This window comes from Rattus norvegicus, chromosome 6 (assembly GCF_021556685.1).
Source record: "Rattus norvegicus strain SHRSP/BbbUtx chromosome 6, alternate assembly SHRSP_T2T, whole genome shotgun sequence".
Lineage (NCBI taxonomy): Eukaryota > Metazoa > Chordata > Mammalia > Rodentia > Muridae > Rattus > Rattus norvegicus.
The window spans coordinates 100,017,010-100,038,715 of NC_141539.1; the positions used below are offsets into that span (position 1 = coordinate 100,017,010).

The 21,706-nt window shown below is 38.2% G+C and overlaps 1 protein-coding gene across 2 annotated transcripts in view; it reads right to left on the reverse strand.

Moving 5' to 3' along the window:
* The window catches only part of Kcnh5 (potassium voltage-gated channel subfamily H member 5), a 285,644-nt gene that overhangs the window by 67,338 nt on the left and 196,600 nt on the right, over positions 1-21,706 (reverse strand). For both annotated transcript variants that reach the window (XM_087552218.1, NM_133610.2), the window contains 1 exon segment: positions 924-1,176. In XM_087552218.1, coding sequence (XP_087408344.1) covers positions 924-1,176 — 253 coding nt within the window.

Genomic DNA, 21,706 nt, shown 5'->3' on the forward strand with positions numbered 1-21,706 from the left:
AATGGAGTTGATGTTATGTGACTCTAAGGTATTTTACTTGACAAAAACACAGGAGTGATATCCTCTGACCTCTCCTTCCTTCCTGTTTTATCCATGTAGATCCCATGAACCTGCTGCAGACATTGGAGTAGAAAGTGATCTACAAGTTCATTCAGCAATTTTGCTTGCCAAAATGTGCACATTACACTTACATTGTTGCATACGTTAACTTGTGGATGATGATGATGATGATGATGATGATGATGATGATGATGATGTCAAGTTCATGGAGTATCACCTCCTCTGAGTGTCTGAATTTTAGAATAAATTGTTGGCTAACTAATTTTCCTGGTTTGTGAAAACAGATGGATGGAGCCAGCTTCATGGGCCTAAGTTTAATTTCTTCCCAGTGTGCTCACTCCTGTGAGCCTTATTAACCTCCTCAACACCATCCTTTTTATACTTCACCCACCCACTGTGATGAGGAGAACAGTAGGGAGCAGGCTGATGTAACTCAGCCCTCACCAGTTACTAACCAGCTGGGCAAGCCTTCACACTTTTTTCCAGCCTTGCCTGGCTTTTCTGTAAAGAAAAAGGCTGAACGGAATCGATCTGTTGCCCCCTGAAACCAACTCCCTCCATTACTCATCTGACAACGGTTCCTAGAGTAAATTCCCACTTTCCAATAATAGTGTGCAAAGCCCCTTGGGCTGTGCTCACTTTCTGTATAAGTGAATGTAACACGGCCCTGTGTTCCCTGTTAGCTGTGACTGAGACTAATGTTCTTGCTGAAACAGTGGCCCGTTTCCACTGAAATTCATCATCTCATTAGTGACCATGTTTCCAAAGTCACCAAACAGAGAGGATTTCTGTTTAGAAGCTTGGGAAGCTAAAATGTAAGGACTGTGCCCCATTTGTCACTAGGTCAGGAAAGTTCACAGTACCTAAGATAGCCACCACCTCCTCATCCTGGATAACCTCCAAGGACCCTGACACCACAAAGCAGAGGGCGTCCACACTCTCTCCAGCATGGTAAATCAGGTCCCCAGGAGCACAGTGAATGGTTTGGAACTCCACTGCCAAGGCACGCAGACATCCATCGCTGGCCAATCGGAATGCAGGATGTTCATTAAAAACCTTCCGGTTCAGATGAACACAGATGTCAGCTCTCATGTCCTTGGGGCAGATGGAGAGGACCTGAAGAGAGTGAGAAATGAGTAAGATATGGGAAAGATAAAGGGTCTATTTCAGCAGAAAATGATACCACGCAACAAATGCTGATTGACTATGTCCACTAGACAAGGTGCTAGGTGCCTGGAAGGCAAAGTTACACAGACTCAGGCCTGTTCTGGAGGAAACCGAAGTCTGGTGAGACGTATTATCTAAGTATGGACATCACAGCATCAAACATCACAACACAGCCTGTGTCACAGCACAGCAGCATGTAGTCAACACTGAGAAATGTTTTCCTATTGCAATAGTGTCTGGAGTGGTCAGAAAGAATCTTGGCAAAAAAGTTATGGTTGGTGTTTGAAAACATGTACACACAAGTAACATTATACAAGCTGGGCAGATTGTATTGATCTATTTAGGAACATTTTTAGTGTGCATATATATAATATATATATATTATATATATATATCATAATATATGTGTGTGTCTGTCTGTCTGTGGGTGTCTGTGTATCTGTGTGTGTGTATGTGTATGCAAAATATATGTCAACCATTATAGAAAATGATGCCACAAATTTGGAAGAAAGTAAGGAGTGATATGGGAGGGTTTGAAGAGATGAAGGGGCAAATGATGTGATTATAATATTATAATCTCAAAACCTAAATTATAAAAATAAATAAATAAAAGTTAATACCCTCAAAGCCAACCAGCACCAAACGTTAACATTCATATCAATCCAACCAATGATTCAACATTACTTTATAACTACATCAAGAATGAATGCTATGTCAGTACAGACAGGAAGTAGATACATATTAGCTGACCATAAATAGATACATATTAGCTCACAGACAGTAAGCAGATACATATTAGCTGACCATAAATAGATACATATTAGCTCACAGACAGTAAGCAGATACATATTAGCTGACCATAAGAAAATGAAGTCAACACTCTAAAGACTGATATAAGACCACTCTCAGTGTCTCTTCATTCTGAAAGATTTTCCTCTTATAAGCAAATAACTGTCCAAGGATAGAAAAGGGTTTGCATCAGGCCTCTGTGAAGCACAGGCAACCGGACATATCTCTAAGCAGGACAGACACAGTCTTGTGCATGTAAGTTTATTATAGGTTGCTGGGTTTGGGGAGTGGCAGAATTCAAAGTCGAGGTGTCCTGGAGGAGGGACAAATAGCAGAAGCCTGGACAGCAAGGTGTAGGGAGCTTTCGCTAACTATAGCTTTCACATTAACATTTAAAAACCTATGTTAAGATGGAGAGTATCATCACTGTTTAGATTTCATTTTTAATCTCTTACGGATTCATACATTCAGGTCATGGCTTTTAGCTGGTCTCATCCCCTCCTTTTCTTGCTGAACCTTCTTCTTTGTAACAAGTGTCCCTCCGACTTTCAGGTTAGGGTGCAATGGTGTTATTAGGGTTGCCCGTATGAGTGTGAGTGGGAGGTTAGATACTGGAGCATGCGGTGCTTATCAGTGGCTACAACACTGAAGAAAATGCCATCTCTTCACCACAGCGGGGATTAACTGCCAATGCTTTCTCTGTGAGAAATGGAGCTACCATGCCTGATGATATAGCTAACCAGAGACAGAACTCAGGACTGCCCACCTGGCTGATACACGTGAAAGCTCTTCTCCTCACTCCCTTGAAAAACTAAGTTTAATGAAGTTTTATTTGATAGGATTTCAGTCTTTCAAAGATAATGCTAAGCTGATTTTCCCATTCAATTATAATGAATACTAGTTAATGTAGAATAGTTTTCTTTATTTTCTTTTTCATGTTCTAACTTTAGATTCCTGCTCTCCCCCATGTTTGGAAATATTCTGAATATTCCTAGTATTTCTGTCTCACCATAAATGTAACACTGGCACTTCTCTGTTGGGAAGATCCATCACACAATGCAAATAGTTGTGCTTTCTGGGTTCTTTCTCTTTATCTTTCCTAGGCTACATTTTATTTCATATCACAACTGTCTCCATGGACTTTTTGTTTTCATAATCTTTCAAATTCCATGGCCATCAGTTCATTCGCCTTTCTGAAATGTCTCTACTTTGAAGAAAGGAATGCCTTAATAGAGCTTAAAAAGCAGTTGGTACTTCCCCAAGATAGCAACGTCCAATGGTGATGGTCAGTGTACCAGTCCTTACGGAGCCAGACAATACTGATCAATCAACAGGAACTTACTTTGCTTCTACTATGAGTCATTGGTTAAATCCCTGGACATGCATAAACAGATGTCATCCTTCTTGTACAGGAGCTAACAGTGAGTTCAGAAGAAAAACATGAAGAGACCGTCACGATGCGGTAGGAAATTACAATAGCAGGGACACAGGACCACAAGCTGACTATGAGTCTTGACTTACACTTACAGCATGAGGTCCTAAGGCTGGGTTTAGGAGGGCATAAGCCTGGGCTCAGCCACATCATTTACCAGCTCTATGTCCAGAGTGTTTTACACAATCGCTCCAGGCTTCATCTGTGAGCTAAGGATACTGAGCACTGGCATTATATATTCACAGTAAGAATTTAAGTTATCCTGCATACACAGAGCTGAAGAAATGATACCCTTTATTACCACTGTTAAGCATTATATTCCTGTAGTTGTTTTAGCTCTTTGCAAAATCCATTTTCTTCAACTTCTGTTAGAAGTCTAGGTTGTTTGATTAAATTTCCAAAGAGAATTAAGGAAATACTTTCATATAAATCTGAACATGCTTCAAAAATAGGCTAACATTAATATATTTTCAAGTTGAAAATATAAAATATTTTTAAAACATATGTGCATATAAATATTATGCCAAATGGCACAAGGGAAAAATGAATTTCTTTGTTTATCCATTTACCAATAGGATTTTTATTGCTTTCAATTCTTTTTCCAAACAGTTTATTTCTTTTTCATGATGCTGGTGACAAAACTCTGCGTCTTTCATAAAATGATTTTTTTAATGTGCATTGGTGTTTTATGTGCTTTCATGTCTGTGTGAGGGGACCAGATCTTCTGGAATTGGAATTAGAGACAGATGTCATGCCATATGGATGCTGGGAATTGAACCTTGGTCTTCTGGAATAGCAGCTAGTGCTCTTAACCGCGGATACATCTGTCTGATCGTGGAAACAGTCATTCTATGCCATTTTAGTTAATTTTTTAGGATATTGAAATTGCTATCTTAGAATATCTATTTACTAAACGATGACTTTGTGTTTTGTTTCACTCTTGATACTAAAGACACTGTTTTTTACTGTTTTTTTTTTTAGATTGTAATTACTTATTATTTTTATCTGTCTTGATTTGAGTTTCTATGTAGACAAGGCTGGCCTTAAACTCATGGCAATCCTGCCTCAGACTCCAAAGTGCTGGGATTATAGGCCCGCCCCGCCTGCTCTCATGCTCTACTTTCAGTGATTACATTGATTGACCGCACAGTTGCCCATAGAGCATCAAGTTAAGCTGAGTGTTGAAATAGACGAAGCAGAGGCATGCGTGACAACAAGCTCCTTCTCCATCCTCAGACAAGCCATCGTTCTAACATGGTGTGTGCTCTCAGAATTATAGATCTATATCATTGTTTGGCCAGGAAATTAAGAGACTTGTAACTTCCATAGGCAAGAAAAATGTGGTCTTAGGTGTCAGGATGGAAATACCATTCATGATAATTCTCACACATAGCACAGTAATTCTAATTGAGGTGCCTTTGGCCATTACGGTCACATCCTTTTTTTTTTCCCTTGGTGGATTTTCTAATTACCTAGAAATATCTTGGTGGTATCACAGTCCCCAGCAAATGAAATTATACTGCAGTGGAGAAGATTTGGGACAAGAGTGACTTCTGTTCCTCTCCAGTGTGCATTCTGTCTCCCTTCATTGTGTTAGCATATTAATAAATCAGATTCTTAATTAAGAGAAGCAATAAATTTTCCCTTGGAAGAGCAATGAACTATTTAAGGAATCACTTTTCATAACACTGCAAACCAACTCTGAAAAACAGGTGACTGCCACACTCTGAACCCGAAAATACTTTTATTTATGATAGCCATTAAACTTAAGGTCAAGTAGTGTGGCAACAGATCTCTCCCAGAACCCGAGGGTCTAATCTCCACACTGTGGCTTATAGAACTCTTAGTAAAATAAATATGACCATGCTATCTCTGCTTTCTTAAAATCATTCATGGCTTGCTTCCCCACCAAGTAAAGGCAAAGCTCTAACCAGGCTTGCTGGGCTTTGGTGGGACCGTTCATTCTGTCCCATAGGAACAATTTCTCATCATTCTGATGTCACCATGCACCTGGTGATGATTCACACATACTCTCCTCTTGATTGGCAGATCCCATCATCACTTACTTTACCCAGTCGGTTCACCTTCACCCCTCCCTGACAAATGCACACAATATAGTCAGTTTGCAGGACTGTACAGAAAACAAACCAGAGAGTAGGAACTGTTGTGATTTGTTTGTGCTCTTATAATTAAAAAGAAGTAGGAGGAAGAGGAGGAGGAGGAGGAGGAGGAGGAGGAGGGAAAGAAAGAACAAATGAACTTATTGGCAGAACTTTCAAACCTTGACTTTTCCACTTTGAAATAGTGCTTTAGTGTTTTTCTAATGAACTCTTACATTATGCTTTAAATAAACAAATAAACAAACAAACAAACAAACAAATAAATAAATAGTAAGTAGCTTTGGCTGGGAGAAGCTCTAAGGACTGAGACTCTGTATACTATACACTGAGTCATTATTTAACCATAGATTTCGAGCCCTGGTTAAATTGCCAGAGTTACACAAGTCCTCGATGTCTAGAAGAAAAACTATCGCGATGCGTGTTCCCTGGAGCTTACAATTGGGCACAGTTGAAAAATCACTGTTTCTGGTCCAATGCCCCATTTTCAGATAAGATAAATGTTTGTCCTAAAGGCTGTGTCGTTCGCAGAGGTCATTCTCAGCAAATAGTAGGGAAAAAAACTCTTTAGTTCAGCTTTTAAGACATGCTTCCAAGTAAAGATGAACCAGGAACAAAATAGGAGCCCTGTGCCTTCTATGCTCTCTGGTGCTTTGTGTACTCCAAGAATATAATACTGATTTCTAAAAAGAATTTAAGGTTCAGTTAATCAAATCTATACTGTGAGAGAAAAGCACTAGTTTCCCATCTCTACCACTGCAGCCAAGATGTTGTTAGAAATTTGTTTATATATTTAAACACTTGCATGTAGCCCACGAATGTGCCACACACTTCGATATGAACATAAAGGCACAAGAACTTGTTGATAAGTTCCTTATGCCGTCGTGACTTATTAAGCAGAGGTTATCTCTCGTCAGGAAGGAAAGTTGGCACCTACAGATAAAAGGCCCTGAGCTAGATACTTAATGAGGATGTCATAAATATTCCTCTCTTTGGGTCCCTTCCTCCACTGCATTCAACCATTACGGTATTATTAGCTGGGAACCTTAGGAAAAGATGTCTAAACAGTTGATCCAGGAGCCATGATGTTACACCCAGACCCACTGAGGAAATGACTGTCCTTAGAGTCTGCTGCAGCCCCTCTCTTACTGTTGCCATGCCTTAAAGCCATAGTTTTCTCTATCATTTACTGTATACAGTATGAATAATTGAGGCCATTAAAGATATTGAACTTTGGGCTGGAGAGATGGCTCAGTGGTTAAGAGCACTGACTGCTCTTCCAGAGGTCCTGAGTTCAAATCCCAGCAACCACATGGTGGCTCACAACCATCTGTAAAGGGATCCGATGCCTTCTTCTGGTGTGTCTGAAGACAGCAACAGTGTACTCATATACAAAATAAATAAATAAATCTTTTAAAAAAAAAAGATATTGAACTTTTACATGATATATGCTTATTTATATTGTCATTTCCATAAAACTTGAATCTCCGAAGTCTATTTCCTACTATCATTCTTCAAAATTGCATAATCAATATTTAACTCATGCAATACTTATTTTTAAAAGCAAAGATGAGGTTCATTAAGAAGAAAAGGTCTTAGGATAGATTTGGGCATTGGTGTTAAAAAAGATGACTAGAGAGGTGACTCAGCAGTTCACACATCTTTTTTTTAATCTATTTTTTTTTTATATTTCATCAGGTGCCATCTACCATGTTTTTAATTTTTTTAATTTATTTTTCCCATTTTTAATTGGGTATTTCTTATTTCCATTTAGAATGTTATTCTCTTTCCTGGTTTCCTGTCCATCAGCCCCCTAACTCCTTCCCCTCCCCTTCTATAAGAGTGTTCCCCTCCCCATCCACCCCCTTTACCTCCCCTATACAGTCTCCTACACTGGGGTCCAACTTTGGAAGGACCAAGGGCTTCTCCTTCCATTGGTGCCCAGCAAGGCCATCCTCTGTTACATATGCAGTTGGAGCCATGGGGTCAGTCCATGAGTAGTCAGTCTTTGGGTAGTGGCTTAGTCCCTGGAAGCTCTGGTTGGTTGGCATTGTTGTTCATAAGGGGTCTCAAGCCCCTTCAGCTCTTTCAGTCCTTTCTCTAATTCCTAGTTCAGTGGTTTGCTGCTAGCATTCGACTCTGTATTTGACATGTTCTGGCTGAGTTCACACCTCTTATTCAGACATACATGGGTATGTGCATGCATGTGCATACACAGTATATAAACACATGGTACTGAAACTTTTAACAACAGGAAAAAGAAAGAGGGGTAGAAAGACACACAAGAGAAGCACAGTGCTACATGCCTTTATGAGAGGGCGTGGCACAAAATGCTTACCCAAAAACATATTTTCAGACACTGCAGACTGTTCCCTCACAGTTAAAGTGCACTTCAACCTTATGTTGTAATTCGATGGCAGGATTTCTAGTTTTCTGTCTCATAAATCGACCACCACAAATACCCTGCCTATATCATATCATCAAAATACGGGCTTTAGAAAACCACTATGTAAAATATAAAAACATCTTTCCAAATTGCTTCTCAGCAAAAGTGTACCAAGTTACTCGAGCCTGCTGTGTGTGAGAGAATCATGTGTGCTCTTAACACTCTATCTAATGCTTAAATCTCCCAGATGAATGTGAAGGGGAAAGGCAATTTCGTGTGAAAGGAAAAACAGAACTGCATATTGTAGGGAGCAGAAGGAGAGTGAGCTTTAGTCATAGAGTTCTGTCTGTATCGCTAGCCCATTGCTCACAGGCTGACCCCCACCAGCACACCTAGAACAAACTCCCAGTGTGCAGGTAGAGACAGGGCCACAAGGCAGCGAAAAGGACAGGGCTCTGAGATATTAAATTCCCTTGATAATCTACAAGTGTATCAGGGTAATATATAATGTTAGAGCTTTAAATACTAGCAAACATGTAAGAATGACCTTATCCCCCTCCCCCCAGGATGTACAGACTATACAAATACATTAATGGACTTCCAAAAGGCTTTGGCTATCACTACCACTCTTCAAAAGCCTCCCTTGCTTTCATACAATTCAGTCATGCACAGCTAATTAATCTCTCCCCAGAAGTCCCAGAGAATTGATAGTAAGTTGGAGAGATCAGTGGAGGGAGTCAGACAAGTGACATTTACACATAACACATTTTTATGCTCCTTCCTGGAAGTAAGGAGCCTTAAGACTGGGAAAAAAAACAACTGGTGTGTTTCACAAATATATGGCTCATTCATTCGAGGAAAAGTTCAGTGGGTGGAGTGAAGGGGAAGGAGAGAGAGAGAGAGAGAGAGAGAGAGAGAGAGAGAGAGAGACTGGAGCAGCAAGAGAGAGGAAAGGAGGGAGGGAGGAAGGCAGGGAAGGAGGGAGGGAGGGAGAGAGAGAGGGACTAAGTGAAATAGAGGAGAGGGAGAAGGAGAGACAGACAGAAAGATGAGAGGAAGCAGCAGGGAGGGAGAGAGGGAAGAAGAGAGAGGAGGAGGGAGGGAGGGAGGGAGAGAGAGAGAGAGAGAGAGAGAGAGAGAGGTCATGAAGAACAGCAGAAGCTGTGTCTGATGTTCATCTGCCAGTCTCCAGGGTGTCAGACCCCCAAGGAATTAAGCCGGTAACAAAGTAATGAAATGCCACTAAGGCAAATTAACTTCCCTTATTTAAAAGTAAAAAGTCATTTTTATCGACTTAAGAGTGTCCCAGTGAAGAATCATAAGTCAAAACCCACTGGTTTCACTTCAGAGATTAATTTCCTGAGAACAGGCTCCAATACTGAAGCTAGGCTCTTATTGCAGACATAGAGAGAGATCATCCAGTGACGTTCCTAGGACCTTGCTTTCACCGATGCAATAGGTGGCATGGATTGCCAAGCCCGAAGATGTGCCTGCATGCCTGCGTTTGATCCCCAGAACACATGTAACTGTCCTATGACCTCGATATTCACACACAAACCCAATTACTATATATATAATTGTTCTGATCCCAATCTCGCTTGTCATTTTTATAGGCTGTATTTTCACTAAATAAAGAATACTTTTCTCCTCATGTAAAAAAAATCTTAGAAAATTAGGAAGAAAAATGTTAATATATTTGATTAATTTTTCCAGAAGAATAGAAATAATAAATTTCCTGCTGGCTACAACTTTTTAGGGTCACCTTTGCTGATGGTCAAAACCAGGGCTGGAAGCTTCATTGCTTGAGAGTTAGTTATGGTTGGAAATGTATGTCTTAGGACCTAAGAATTTTACATATGGTATATGCATAACAAAACACAAATATCTGTAATGATATATCTATCCATATAGATGACATCAGTTAAAATAGAAAAAAGGAGGGGAGGAGAGATTACAAGGTCATTCCATTTGTGGCATCATAATTGGCCCAAGCTGAAAATCACCCACATATGCAAAAACTTTGCTATCAATACCGACATTGTGTATGTTCAAAGAGTATGCTAGCATCCAGCAATGAAAGTGTAAGAAGGAATCTTAGACTTAGTAGATGACCCCATCAGCATGAGGCTGAGTGGGAAAGCCTGTCACAAAGAGGAAATGCTACATCATCTCTTCATATCAAGGGCAAAGAAAGGCAAAATTGATTGTTAGGGCTGAATGTTAAGATACAAGTTAGTCTTGGTGGGGGTGGGGCAGAATAGGTTAGTGCCTAGAGAGTGTGTGCAAAGGAACTTCTGGGGTTCAGGAGTAGATTTGGGGGAATGGCGGCTGCACATGAATATTCACTTTGTGAATGTGTGCAGACTGTTCATTGAAAATATCACTTTCACAATTTAGCATTTTATACTATTTTAATTTTAAGGTTTAATTTAGGGGTTGAAATTGTTGAGTGCTTAAGAACACTAATCGCTCTTCCGGAGGTTCCGGGTTCAGTGGCCTCGTCCTCCTCCTCCTCCTCCTGCCTCTACTTCCTCTTCCTCTTCCTCCCCTCCTCCTAAATTTATTTACTTAACATTCCAATCATGGCTTCTCCCTCCTCTCCTCCCAGTTCCTCCCTCTCTCACGTAACACCCCGACATCCTCCTTTTCTTCTCTCTCTTTCCTCCTCTGACTTTTTTTTAAATGATCAGTCTTTATATATTTTGGCTGACACACAAAAATATACAAATAAATACTGTTTTCCTCAAAAAAAGAAAAGTATGAAAATTTGTGTGAAAATTCAACTTATCTCTTGGCAAACATACATTATTTAATGAACATATGTTATTTAACAAAAAGAACTGGGAGAAACAGACATTAGAGTTGCCAAATCCTGAGCGTAAGTGTGCCCATAGTCTATATAAGCATATTGTTTTTTAACTAGAGAATACAACCAAAAAAATATAGATTCATATCAGCTTCATTTCCCAAATGATCTATAATCTGAGAACTATAAACAAGCCTCAAATATACAAAATTAAGATACTCAGATGAGGCCATAAATGAGTAACTGTGTACGCAGAACTATTTTATATTTCAACCTTAATTTCCCCAAGATATAAGATATCATTGTATAAACTAATATATTTTCCATATGTGTGTCTACACTTACATATATACAGATATACACATGTATTTATAGATCTAAGAATCAAGTACTCAGGAGAGGAAGCAGAAAGTTATCTTACAGATATTGAAGATAATTAAGTGGAGGAAACACTAAAGGAAAATTACTTTAGAACACTGATAGGTGAGCTAATGAAATCACACTGAAACATTTTCATTCACAAATGTAAGATTCATGCACGTTATATGTTATGTGAGTATGCACGTGTGTGTGTAAAATCAGTAAAGAACACGGTATAAAACAGTGCGTCATAAAGGCAGAAAGCTTCAAAGAACGTAAGTTAAAAAGCACTCTCCAAATGCACTGACATTTATCAACGCAGACCCTAATCAATATGTTTCTACTAAGAATAGTTCAGTATGCTATTGTAGATGGTTTAAAATGATAGCAATATTTGACTGGTTATCACATTTGTCCCTATTAGTATAGTTTGCTGAATAATTTAACTCTTAGGGATCTGGGAGTCAGATGAAAAAAAGTATATTATTTGAGAATTTATATGTGCACATACACTTTTAGAATATTCTTACAGCAGCAGGTTTTGCACAACTGAAGTGTAGACAGCAGCACACAGGCTGGACTGTGACGTTGACATGAAACGCTTCCATAAATGTCCCATGTGTTAGGCTTTTGGTCACTAGCTGTCCAAACTATCATTGCTGTGGTTCTGGTAACATCAGCAACGATAAAGCAGGTTATTAGAGTTGTGGGCTTGGGGTGGGGGAAATCTTGTTCCTTCTCCATTACTCCACCACATAATGCCACCACCATGATATCCTAGATAGGATATGGGGTCCAAGACACTCTGAAATGAATTCTCTGCAACCATGAACTAAAATAAGTCATTTCGTTCTTAAGTTGCTTGGGTTAGATTTCATCTTACCAACTCTGAAATTATACAGACTATAATAATATACCATGCATATAACAGGTACAGAAAAAATAATCTAAAAACAGCCAAATAAAAAAGGTGAAGCTCAGACTGAGGGAAACTCTGTGTATCTATACATATTTGCTATATATTTGTGTGTGTGTTATATGGTATGCATATAATACATATATTTAGTATATATATATGTTCACATATATACTATAAATATAATGTAATATATAATAGGTCATATATAATATATAATACAAAAAGTCCTATAAAATAAAAATGAGGGCAGTGAGAGGAAAATGTCAATGTATGCCAGAAACATGTATGAAAATCTTGCAAGGACACTCACTATTCTGTACAACTATTATATGGTGATTTTAGAACTCCAAACATATTTTTTAGTACAAAGTCTTTGCATTGAGTCAGCTGGAGAGCTTTGAGTTCCATGTACATATCTGTCCATGTCTCAGCCAGGATTTAGGAATTTTTTAAAAGGCCCTTTCTCACATTCTCCCTGCACCTTCAGTTCCTTAGGACTTCCTACTGTTTCTGTAGACTTACTTGCTGTTGTGCAAGGAGTGCCACAGGTTTCCTTGTTCCCTTCTCTCCTCTCACTGGATGTTTGAGAATGATGTGCCTTGAGTTCAGATTCTGTGTCCTTGATCACATTTGTTCTTGAGAATGTCCACTCACTTCTCTCACCGGTCACTCATGTTACTGTCCTTAGTGGTCTCAAGAATTTGTTCTTTATAATTTCAGCCTAAAATTTGACTCTCTTTGCTCATGTAGTGTTTTCTGATAACACATACTCACGTAAGTATACACACACACACACACACACACACACACACACGCACACGCACACACACGCACACACACACACACACGCACACACACACACACACGCACACACACACATTGAACTAGTCTTACAACTCTAGGAAATGTGTGACAATCACCATGGTGTGAACCTGGAAGACATTAAGTGAAGGAAATCAGACCAATGCAGATCAGTGATTATCATTTGGACGTGAAAGAGTAAAAGGAACTCAAATTCAGAAGCAGTAGAAAGATGGGGCTCAATGCTGTGCAATGAAGAAATGGGAGGACATTGAAAAATTTCCTTAACTGTGTCATTCTTGAGAGGGCAACCACACACATGGGGTGGGCCCATCCCCAAGAGTATTTAGACAACACAAATTAGAATTGATGGTCTTAAAAAGGAAGATGGGTAGATCTGTGAGGATATGGGAGAGGAGAGATGACTACAAACAAAATACATTGTATAAAAACGATGCTTAAAATTTTGTAAAAGGTTCAGACTTTCAGTCATCCATCATCAAATTAATTAGCACTGTAGACCTAATGTACAGTGTGGTAGAGACACACTATAGTATACTGTACTTAAGAACTTACTAGGAGACTAATCATTAGTATATCTAACACAAGCAGTAACCAGGAGAGGAGAGAGAGATAGATTAATACAGTGATATTGTAATTTCATTGGTCATGGTACTCACTCCTCAAGGCACTTATATATCTAAGCATTACATCTTACATTTTCAATGTAGATTCCTGTCTTTTATTTCTCAATAAGCTAAAGTAATGAAAGAATAAAACTGCTAAGGAAAAGACTTTGAAAGGTTCAAGAGTCATTAAGTGTGAAAAAATAAGCATTTAAGCCAAAATAGCATAACAGAGCATCAATCAATTTGGTTAGAGTGTAAAAGAATGACAATAACCAAGTCTCTGGGAGACGTTGGGGCAAATAAGATTCTTGTGTAGTCTGAACTACATGTAGAGTGGTACGCCTTTTCAGAACTCGGGTCAGAGGCAATAAAACTAGACATCTAGCATGCTGCAACCCATCAGTTCTGCTCAAGGTACATGGAGAGAGAATAGACTCTCAGAAAGACATACACAAAGATTTCGTGCTGACTTTGGTCATACAAAGTGCAGAACATCCCCAATTTAAAAAATTTATACTCCAAAATATTACAAGATCTGAAATTATTTGAATACTGACATAATGTTATGGGTTTCATGGTCTGGAATTTCAAGTGTCAAATGATGGAAACTCAAGTGATAAAAAAAAATCTACACAAAATAGCAAAACTAAACCAGTTCAAAACTCTGAAATACATCCATCGCCAACCATGTCAGATAAGAGATCATCAGCCAGCAATGGTCTAAAATTAGAATCAGCTCCAGTGTCTGTCAGCCATATAATCGGACAGCCTTTATCAAAGTCACATAACTCAATGCTAGAAAATGCTATGTGGGTTCAATTATATGAAGTCCACTGTCACAGTTGTGACCACCGAAAACAAACCAAATACATGCCAACTGATTAAGTGACTTAAAACGTGGTAAATGTGTACAATATATTACTTAGTTTTAAGTGAAATTAAATACTAGAACATGCTACAACATGAACACCAGGTAAGTAAAAGAATAGAACCACAGAGGAGCACAAATTATGTCATGCTACTTATATGGTCGGTCTAGGATATATAAATTCATAGAGACAAGAAGTTGTTGCTGTGGATCCCAAAAGACTGATGGATAGATATCCCCAAAAGGGGATAGAATTTTTTTTGGAAAATAATGAAATGTTCTGGAATCAGATGCTGGTAACAGTTATAGAATCTTGTACATAAACTTAAAGACCACTGAACCGTGAATTTCATAAGCTATTTCTCAATTTTTAAGATAGTCATTTTAAAGAAAAGAGTAAGGCACTGAAGAAGATTTAGATGTCAATACATTTTAAAAATCTTGACCCCAGTAACACTGATATGGTATTTAAATAAATAAATAGAATTCATTTGTCTGCCTATGTGTGATTTAAATGTACGTATGTGCATCTGCGTATAGACTTTTCTATGGCAAAATGCCATTCAAAATATCACTACTCACATTCTCCAATACAAAAATCACAACCATTAACTCAATTTGTTCAAAATTAGGTAGTGCCATTTGTAGACTAGCATGTTTGAGTGGCCTGAGTATCTAATTTCACTCCATAACTATATGTGCAGATATGTGCACATATCGAGCCCATTACAGGTGGAAAACTATTTGAGTTTATATCAAAAATAGTTCCCGATAATTTCTGATGGAGGTTGCCTATCTCTATTACCAGAAAACCAGTACAAACTTATTAAGCAGCCAAATTTACAAAGGAAGGCTTCCATTTTTCAGCACAAATCTAGCTTCCAGGGAAATAATAGATATTACCTGAAGGCATGTGGGGACAGAGGTTAATCAAAAATGTCTTGTGCCACACAGGTCAAATTAAATGGAAAATGGGATCATTTTACAATTGTTCAATTAACTTTGCAATCATGAAGCCCGTCTTCACGTTCATAGTGGAAGTGGTTTTTCTTGAATAATTTGTAAATGACAGTCTCTATTACAATGCAGGGCTACCTGTTTTAATTAGGATTTTATCAATGCCATTGATAAGATGTGAAAATAAGCACTGAACTCCAATAGCTACTGAGTTATGGACTTAGCACTACATGTGATATTATGATGACCAGATGATATAATATCCTTGGAACCAAACTTTTCTTACATGCAGAGTCCTATTTAGTAGAATACCTAAATAATCTTTATTTTTTATGTTTAAGAAATTCTTTTGAACAGATTTTTGGTCTTCAATACCCTAAATACTAAATGATCACCATTTAAAAGCAGCATTGTGACATTACAAAGATAGTTCAAAGGGGAAAAAGTCCTGTCTTGAATTTGAGTTCATGAATTATTCATACTGGAATTTGTCATCAGTGCATACCCAGCGGAGAAACTAGACATGTCAATAATACCATTTTTTCCTTAGAAATCAAACTTGTCACAATTTCATCTCGAAGAAAATAGCCATGAGTACCGGAATAAGTAAGAATGCTCCATGAGGAGAAGCTGTCACCAATGTGCAGGATTTACATGTGACAGAGGCTCTCAGACGTCTCTCAAAGCCTCAAAGAATTCGACTAAAGTCCCAAATCCTGTGAACATAATCTCATTCCTGTCATGGCTGATCGAACACAGGAGATGAATAGACACGCCACTTCAGGTGACATGTTGACATATTAAGAAAAACAATAGATGACAGCTGGGTATCAAAGAAGCATTCAAAAAGCTACATCAAAATTAACTTACAGTAATGAAAAATCATATTTCCATTTTCAGTGGCTCTGGAGAAAATGGAAACCTTAGATACAAGTCTGCTAAACATGAATCCATGTCATTAAAATGATGATGTGCTAACAATAGGAAATCAAGGAATATCCAAAACAATGAAGAAACACATTGAGAAACTAGGAAATGCAACATGTTAAACACACATATTCTCTCTATGTCAATCTACAAATTGACAACAATTTCACCAAGATTCTATGACATCTGTTTGCAAACATAGCAAGCTTATTCTAACATTCAAGAACGTTCTAATGTCCATTCTAATGTTAAGTTGAAAGACCTAGAAGAGACAAGAGCACTGTGAGTGGGGGACAGAGCAGGTGTTGCAAGGTAGCACACACCACAGTGGTTTAGAAAGTATAGGATTTGCAGAAGAACACAAGTTAATGAAAGAGAATGAAAAACACAGAGAAAACTGTGTTCAATTAATTTCTTTACAAAGGTTCAAATGCAGCTCAGTGGAGGACAGATAGTCTTTCAACAAAAGGAAATAGAGCAACTGGACATTATGGACCTCTCTTCAAAAAGCTCAAATCCAATATTGAACCTCACATCTCACAAATACTAATTCAAAGTAAAAAAAAAGGACTTAACAAAAGTTAAAATTAGGCTAAAAGAATTTGGGGGGTGGGGGGGCAAAACTGAATATGTTCAGAATACAAAGCCAGAGTTCTTTTTTTTTTAACTGTTCCTCCCCAGAATGAAAATCGTTTGTACTGTGAAAATATGTTGTGAAAGATTGAAAAAACAAACTACAGAATGGAAAAATACTCACGGACCAAATATCCACCAAGGGACTGGTATATAGAATGCATAAGGATTGACAAAATCTTATTAACAATCCAGCTATGAAGTGGTCGAAACACATGACCAGATATTTCACTGGAAAGAACAAATAAATACTCAAACAAGAAAATATGCTTGATATAATTAGCCATTAGGAAAACACAGATTACAGACATTATTCTACTGCTCACCTAGACAGGAAATATTGATTCTCTAAGAGATTATCAAAGGAAGTGTGTTCCATATATTGCCGGTGGGTATACAGAATGACACAGTCCCTTTGAAAAAGAGCATGTTGGCTTCTTACAAAAATAATGTGAGCTTACCACGTGGCCCAGTAATTACAGGGATGAGCATTATCCTAACAGAAAGAAATAATTGCTTTATACAACATAATGGCAAATGAATGTTTATAGACACTCTGGTGTAACAGCTGCAAACAGGAAACACACAATTCCTGTCAGTTAGTGAATACTTGAAGTGTGGAGAATCTGTATCATGGGATTGCACTCAAAACTATGGAAGAGCAAAGTATTTCCATGACAACAGCTTGAGTAGAGCTGAGGAGAATCGTGGATGACGATCCAGATAGTAAGTAACCTCTTCTAGGTTTTGCAACTTCACATACGAATTTTAGAATAAGCTTATATGATTCCATGTAGGTAGCACTCTTGAATGGCAGAACTAAAGAAAGACTAGAGGAGGAGAATGAGGGGGAAGTCATCTTAAAACTGATAGATCTGAATAATGTTAGTGACATATATCAATGTTGATTTCCTGGTTGTACAGGAGGATGCCATGTGGAGAACCCAGTTCCCCACCATTTTTATCTTAAGATTGCATGTATCTCAAATCAGAAAGAAAGACAAGATAGAATTCTCATATCTGAGCCTTTCCAGAAAGTAATCAGTAGCTTTTCCAATGACTAGAGTCCCTGCTAAGCCAAGATCAACAGGCATTCTTCACACATGGGGCCTGCAGCACATTATTATGAGATCTAACTTTGTTAAAGACAGATTTCCCTGAAAGCACTCCATTATGACAGCTCAGCCTCTGAAACTGTGACCTGAGGTAAATCTGCCACTTTGTAAGCTTCCCCTCAGGCCTTTTGTTTATCTTAATTGGTCAGTAACAGCAAACTGACTAACATACTGAGGAGGTGAGTCAAGAAGAGGAAATAGCTCCTCCCCTGACTGAGATCATGAGATTCTCTTCGGTGTATTATGAAGAACACTGGCATTATTTTCATCTCCCTGGCTTATAGAGATTCTTATTCTTTCTCTTAAAGATTCACTAGGGTGAATATAAACTGGAATTAATTATCCAATGAATAGATAACTCATAGGACATCCATCTTTCCGATAATACATGTATAGCCATGGCATTCAGCAGCTTCTCATATACTAGCTGAGACAGACATTGTAGCAAATACAAAATGTATGCTGTATCATCAGTAAGAGCCACATCCTAGAAGAACCAAAGGCTTGAGAGACTTGAGGGAAAACTACTAGGATAACTAGCAGCCCTATATCTACACTAAGATCACAAGGTTTAATGTTTGTGGAGGAGCAGACTAAACCTCTCACTTCCAAAGTTGAAACGTATGCTTAGCAACTATTTTTTCAATGTTTTTGTTCTTATGTGGAGTTGCCTCAGACATTGAAATAAATAGGAAAAAGGGAGCTGAAGAGGTGACACAGAGTTTAGAGCCTGCTTACTCTTCCAGAGGACCTAGTTCAGTTCCTACCTCCCACATCAGGAGGTTAACTTCAGTCCCGGGGGCATCTGAAGCCTCTGATCTTTTATAGGGATCTGTACACACACACACACACACACACACACACACACACACACATACACACACAAAAACACATGCACACATATGCACACACATATGCAAGCACACACATGCATACATATGCATATGAGTGCACAGATATGCATGTGCATACACTCACATACAACCCCCACATGCACACACACACACACACACACACACACACACTTAACAATACAATAAATCTCTAAAAAGAAAACAGAAAAATGACACCAACAATTTAACCATTGTAAACACCACAACACAGGTCCACTCAGTACTAATTTACAAAGGCCAATAGACAGATCCATGATCTGAGTGACTTTCAAATCCTGCTCATTCTTTAACTACTTCTAGGTGCAAAGAAGATCAATAGAGTTTTACCTGGGGTCTACTTGTAGTAGGTAGGGGCATATGTAACTACAGAGCCTTGTTGTCATTTGGAATACTGTCCAGCTGGCTCGCAGATGACACCCAGCCCTTTGGGAAAACATTCTGAAAGGCCTCAACTCCCCCTGTGGAGCCTATCACACCTAACAACACACTTAACTCTTCACAGAAGCACGAACAGCATGCCTCACTCTGACTACTCTCTCCTCGGATGTTCTATCTTCTTCTCAAACTCTACTGCATCTTCCTCAACTTCAAAACAAATACATAGATTTTCTGCACTTAGCTTTCCATTTGTCAAGTGCTTTTCGGCTTCAGATTGACTAAATCAGAAAGGACTACATTTCTTCTAAATCAGCTACAAATTGTCACGTGACACTCACTTTATCAGAATATTCACAAATGGATGAATAGTGGAGCCACTGTGGAATTAAATATTTGTAAATGTTCAATGGCCAAACTCAGGTACAGTATCTATTAGCAGAAATTCATTACTTTGTAAAGATCTCCAAAGCATTGTCTACAGCTCTCTCCTACTATATATCACCCCTCCTCCCTTCACAGTCTGAATTGTGTAGATTTCTGCTATCACCATATGCAGCTTAGTAAGAGAAATTACTAATTATCACCATATTGGATTAGTCTCCACCCATTGTATTCTTTATTAAAACGCCTATCTTTATATAATCTCTACCTTCTTGGTTAGATAACATCAATCCATTTCTGCTGCTGGTTAGAACTACAGTCTAAAAGAAACACTCAGTATACCTTCACATTTGACAACAGGACTACTTTATGCATTTACCCCTTCCTCGAACTTCCTGTTCTAACTGTAAGTCACAGCTAAAGACATCCTCTCATCATCAGAAGATAGAAAACATCCAACCAGACAAGCTACCTTACAGCAGACTAATCTTTCCACTGAGAATGACTACAAAGCTTGATAACAAAGGGGGAGGGGGAGGAGTTTTGAATTCATCAGACTGATACAAAACCACCAGGATCTGAGAAATCCCAGTTCAAAGAAAACATCATCAATGTGAGCCGCAAGTTCTATTTTATGTTTCTGTATAGAATAAATGCACCAACTGATTAACAATTCAGGAAGAGAGAGAAACATTCTGTGCAGTTGAGGGGAGCTAGAGACAAACAACACTTGGGGTCCTGAGATCCGGAGGAGAGCATCTTTTCCCTAAGAGTCATTCACCAGTTCTTAAGCACCATAAACTAGAGGATGTGAAACTCCACAGAGCTTGGGGAAATTTTTTTTCAGTAAGAAAACTGTGTGCAATCCAAGACCTAAGAAGTAGAGGGGCTTGAGTGAAGAGCATTTCAGACAAGACTCCAGCACTAAGAGCAAATGCTGAGAATTACTTCACTTGTTCTTGTGAATATGTGTATTTGGGGGCAGGGGTAGACTCCGTCCACCCTGATTATTCTAAAGAAACAGGAGATCAACACTGGACTTTTAAGATTAATTTCTCATGCCATCGATTAATCTAAACATGCTTATATGTGCTTTGTCCTTTGACATTCCCAACTTGAGCCTGTTCAAACCTGTTGTTTGTTTTCCTATCAAGTCATCTGTATTTTTTTAACCAACTCTCATAAATTCTTTATATACTGTATATGCTACTATGTAACTGGTTACACATGTTTTAATGTCTCTTCCTAGATTACAGATTTCATTTTCCTATTAATGTTAGCAGTTAAACTTGTCAATCTTCCCATTGTCATTTAGCCAATTTGTGTCATAAACAGAACAGAGGATACCGTTCTTTTGACAATGTTTTATCTTTTTTTGCTATTTGTTTCCAGGTGTTGCTGGTTTGTTTTGTTCCGCTCTCCTTTTATTTACCAGTAGTCATCATAATAGACAGGAAGTAATATATTAATGTAAGCTCTATTTAAATTTCTCTCCTGATCGAGTAATAATAATAATTGAAATGTTGGTGATTTGTATGCTGCCTTAAAGGAAATATCTGTTCAGATCTCTTGCTCAGTTTTTAAATGGTCTGTGGTTCTTGCTATGAGATTTAAGGAATCCTTTCATAGTTTGTATTTTCTCTAATTTTCTGGGTTCCTTCTCTCTCTCTTGTGTCTGTTTGTGCACACACTTTCACATTTGATGCAGAACTACCCTCCTCTAATTTTATTTTATTGCACGTTCCTTTGTGTTCTGTCCCAGAAATCACCAACTCCAAGGTTAAGTGCTCCTTCTATTATTTTCTTCTAGAAGTGTGATGATTTCAGTTTGTAATTAAAGACTAGTTAACAACACACACTTAGATTCATTTATGCTTAGACTTATTTCTGGAATATATACTTTCCCCTATGTTTTATATGTCTATCACTATGTCAGTGTCATGTATTTTAATTACTAAGCTTTGTAACATCTTGGAATTAGGATGCATTTATCTTCCAGGTTTGCTATCGATTTTTAAGATTGCTTTGTCTATGCATGGGCCTTTATGGTTTTAGGATTTTTACCCCATCTCTTTAAAAATGCTACTG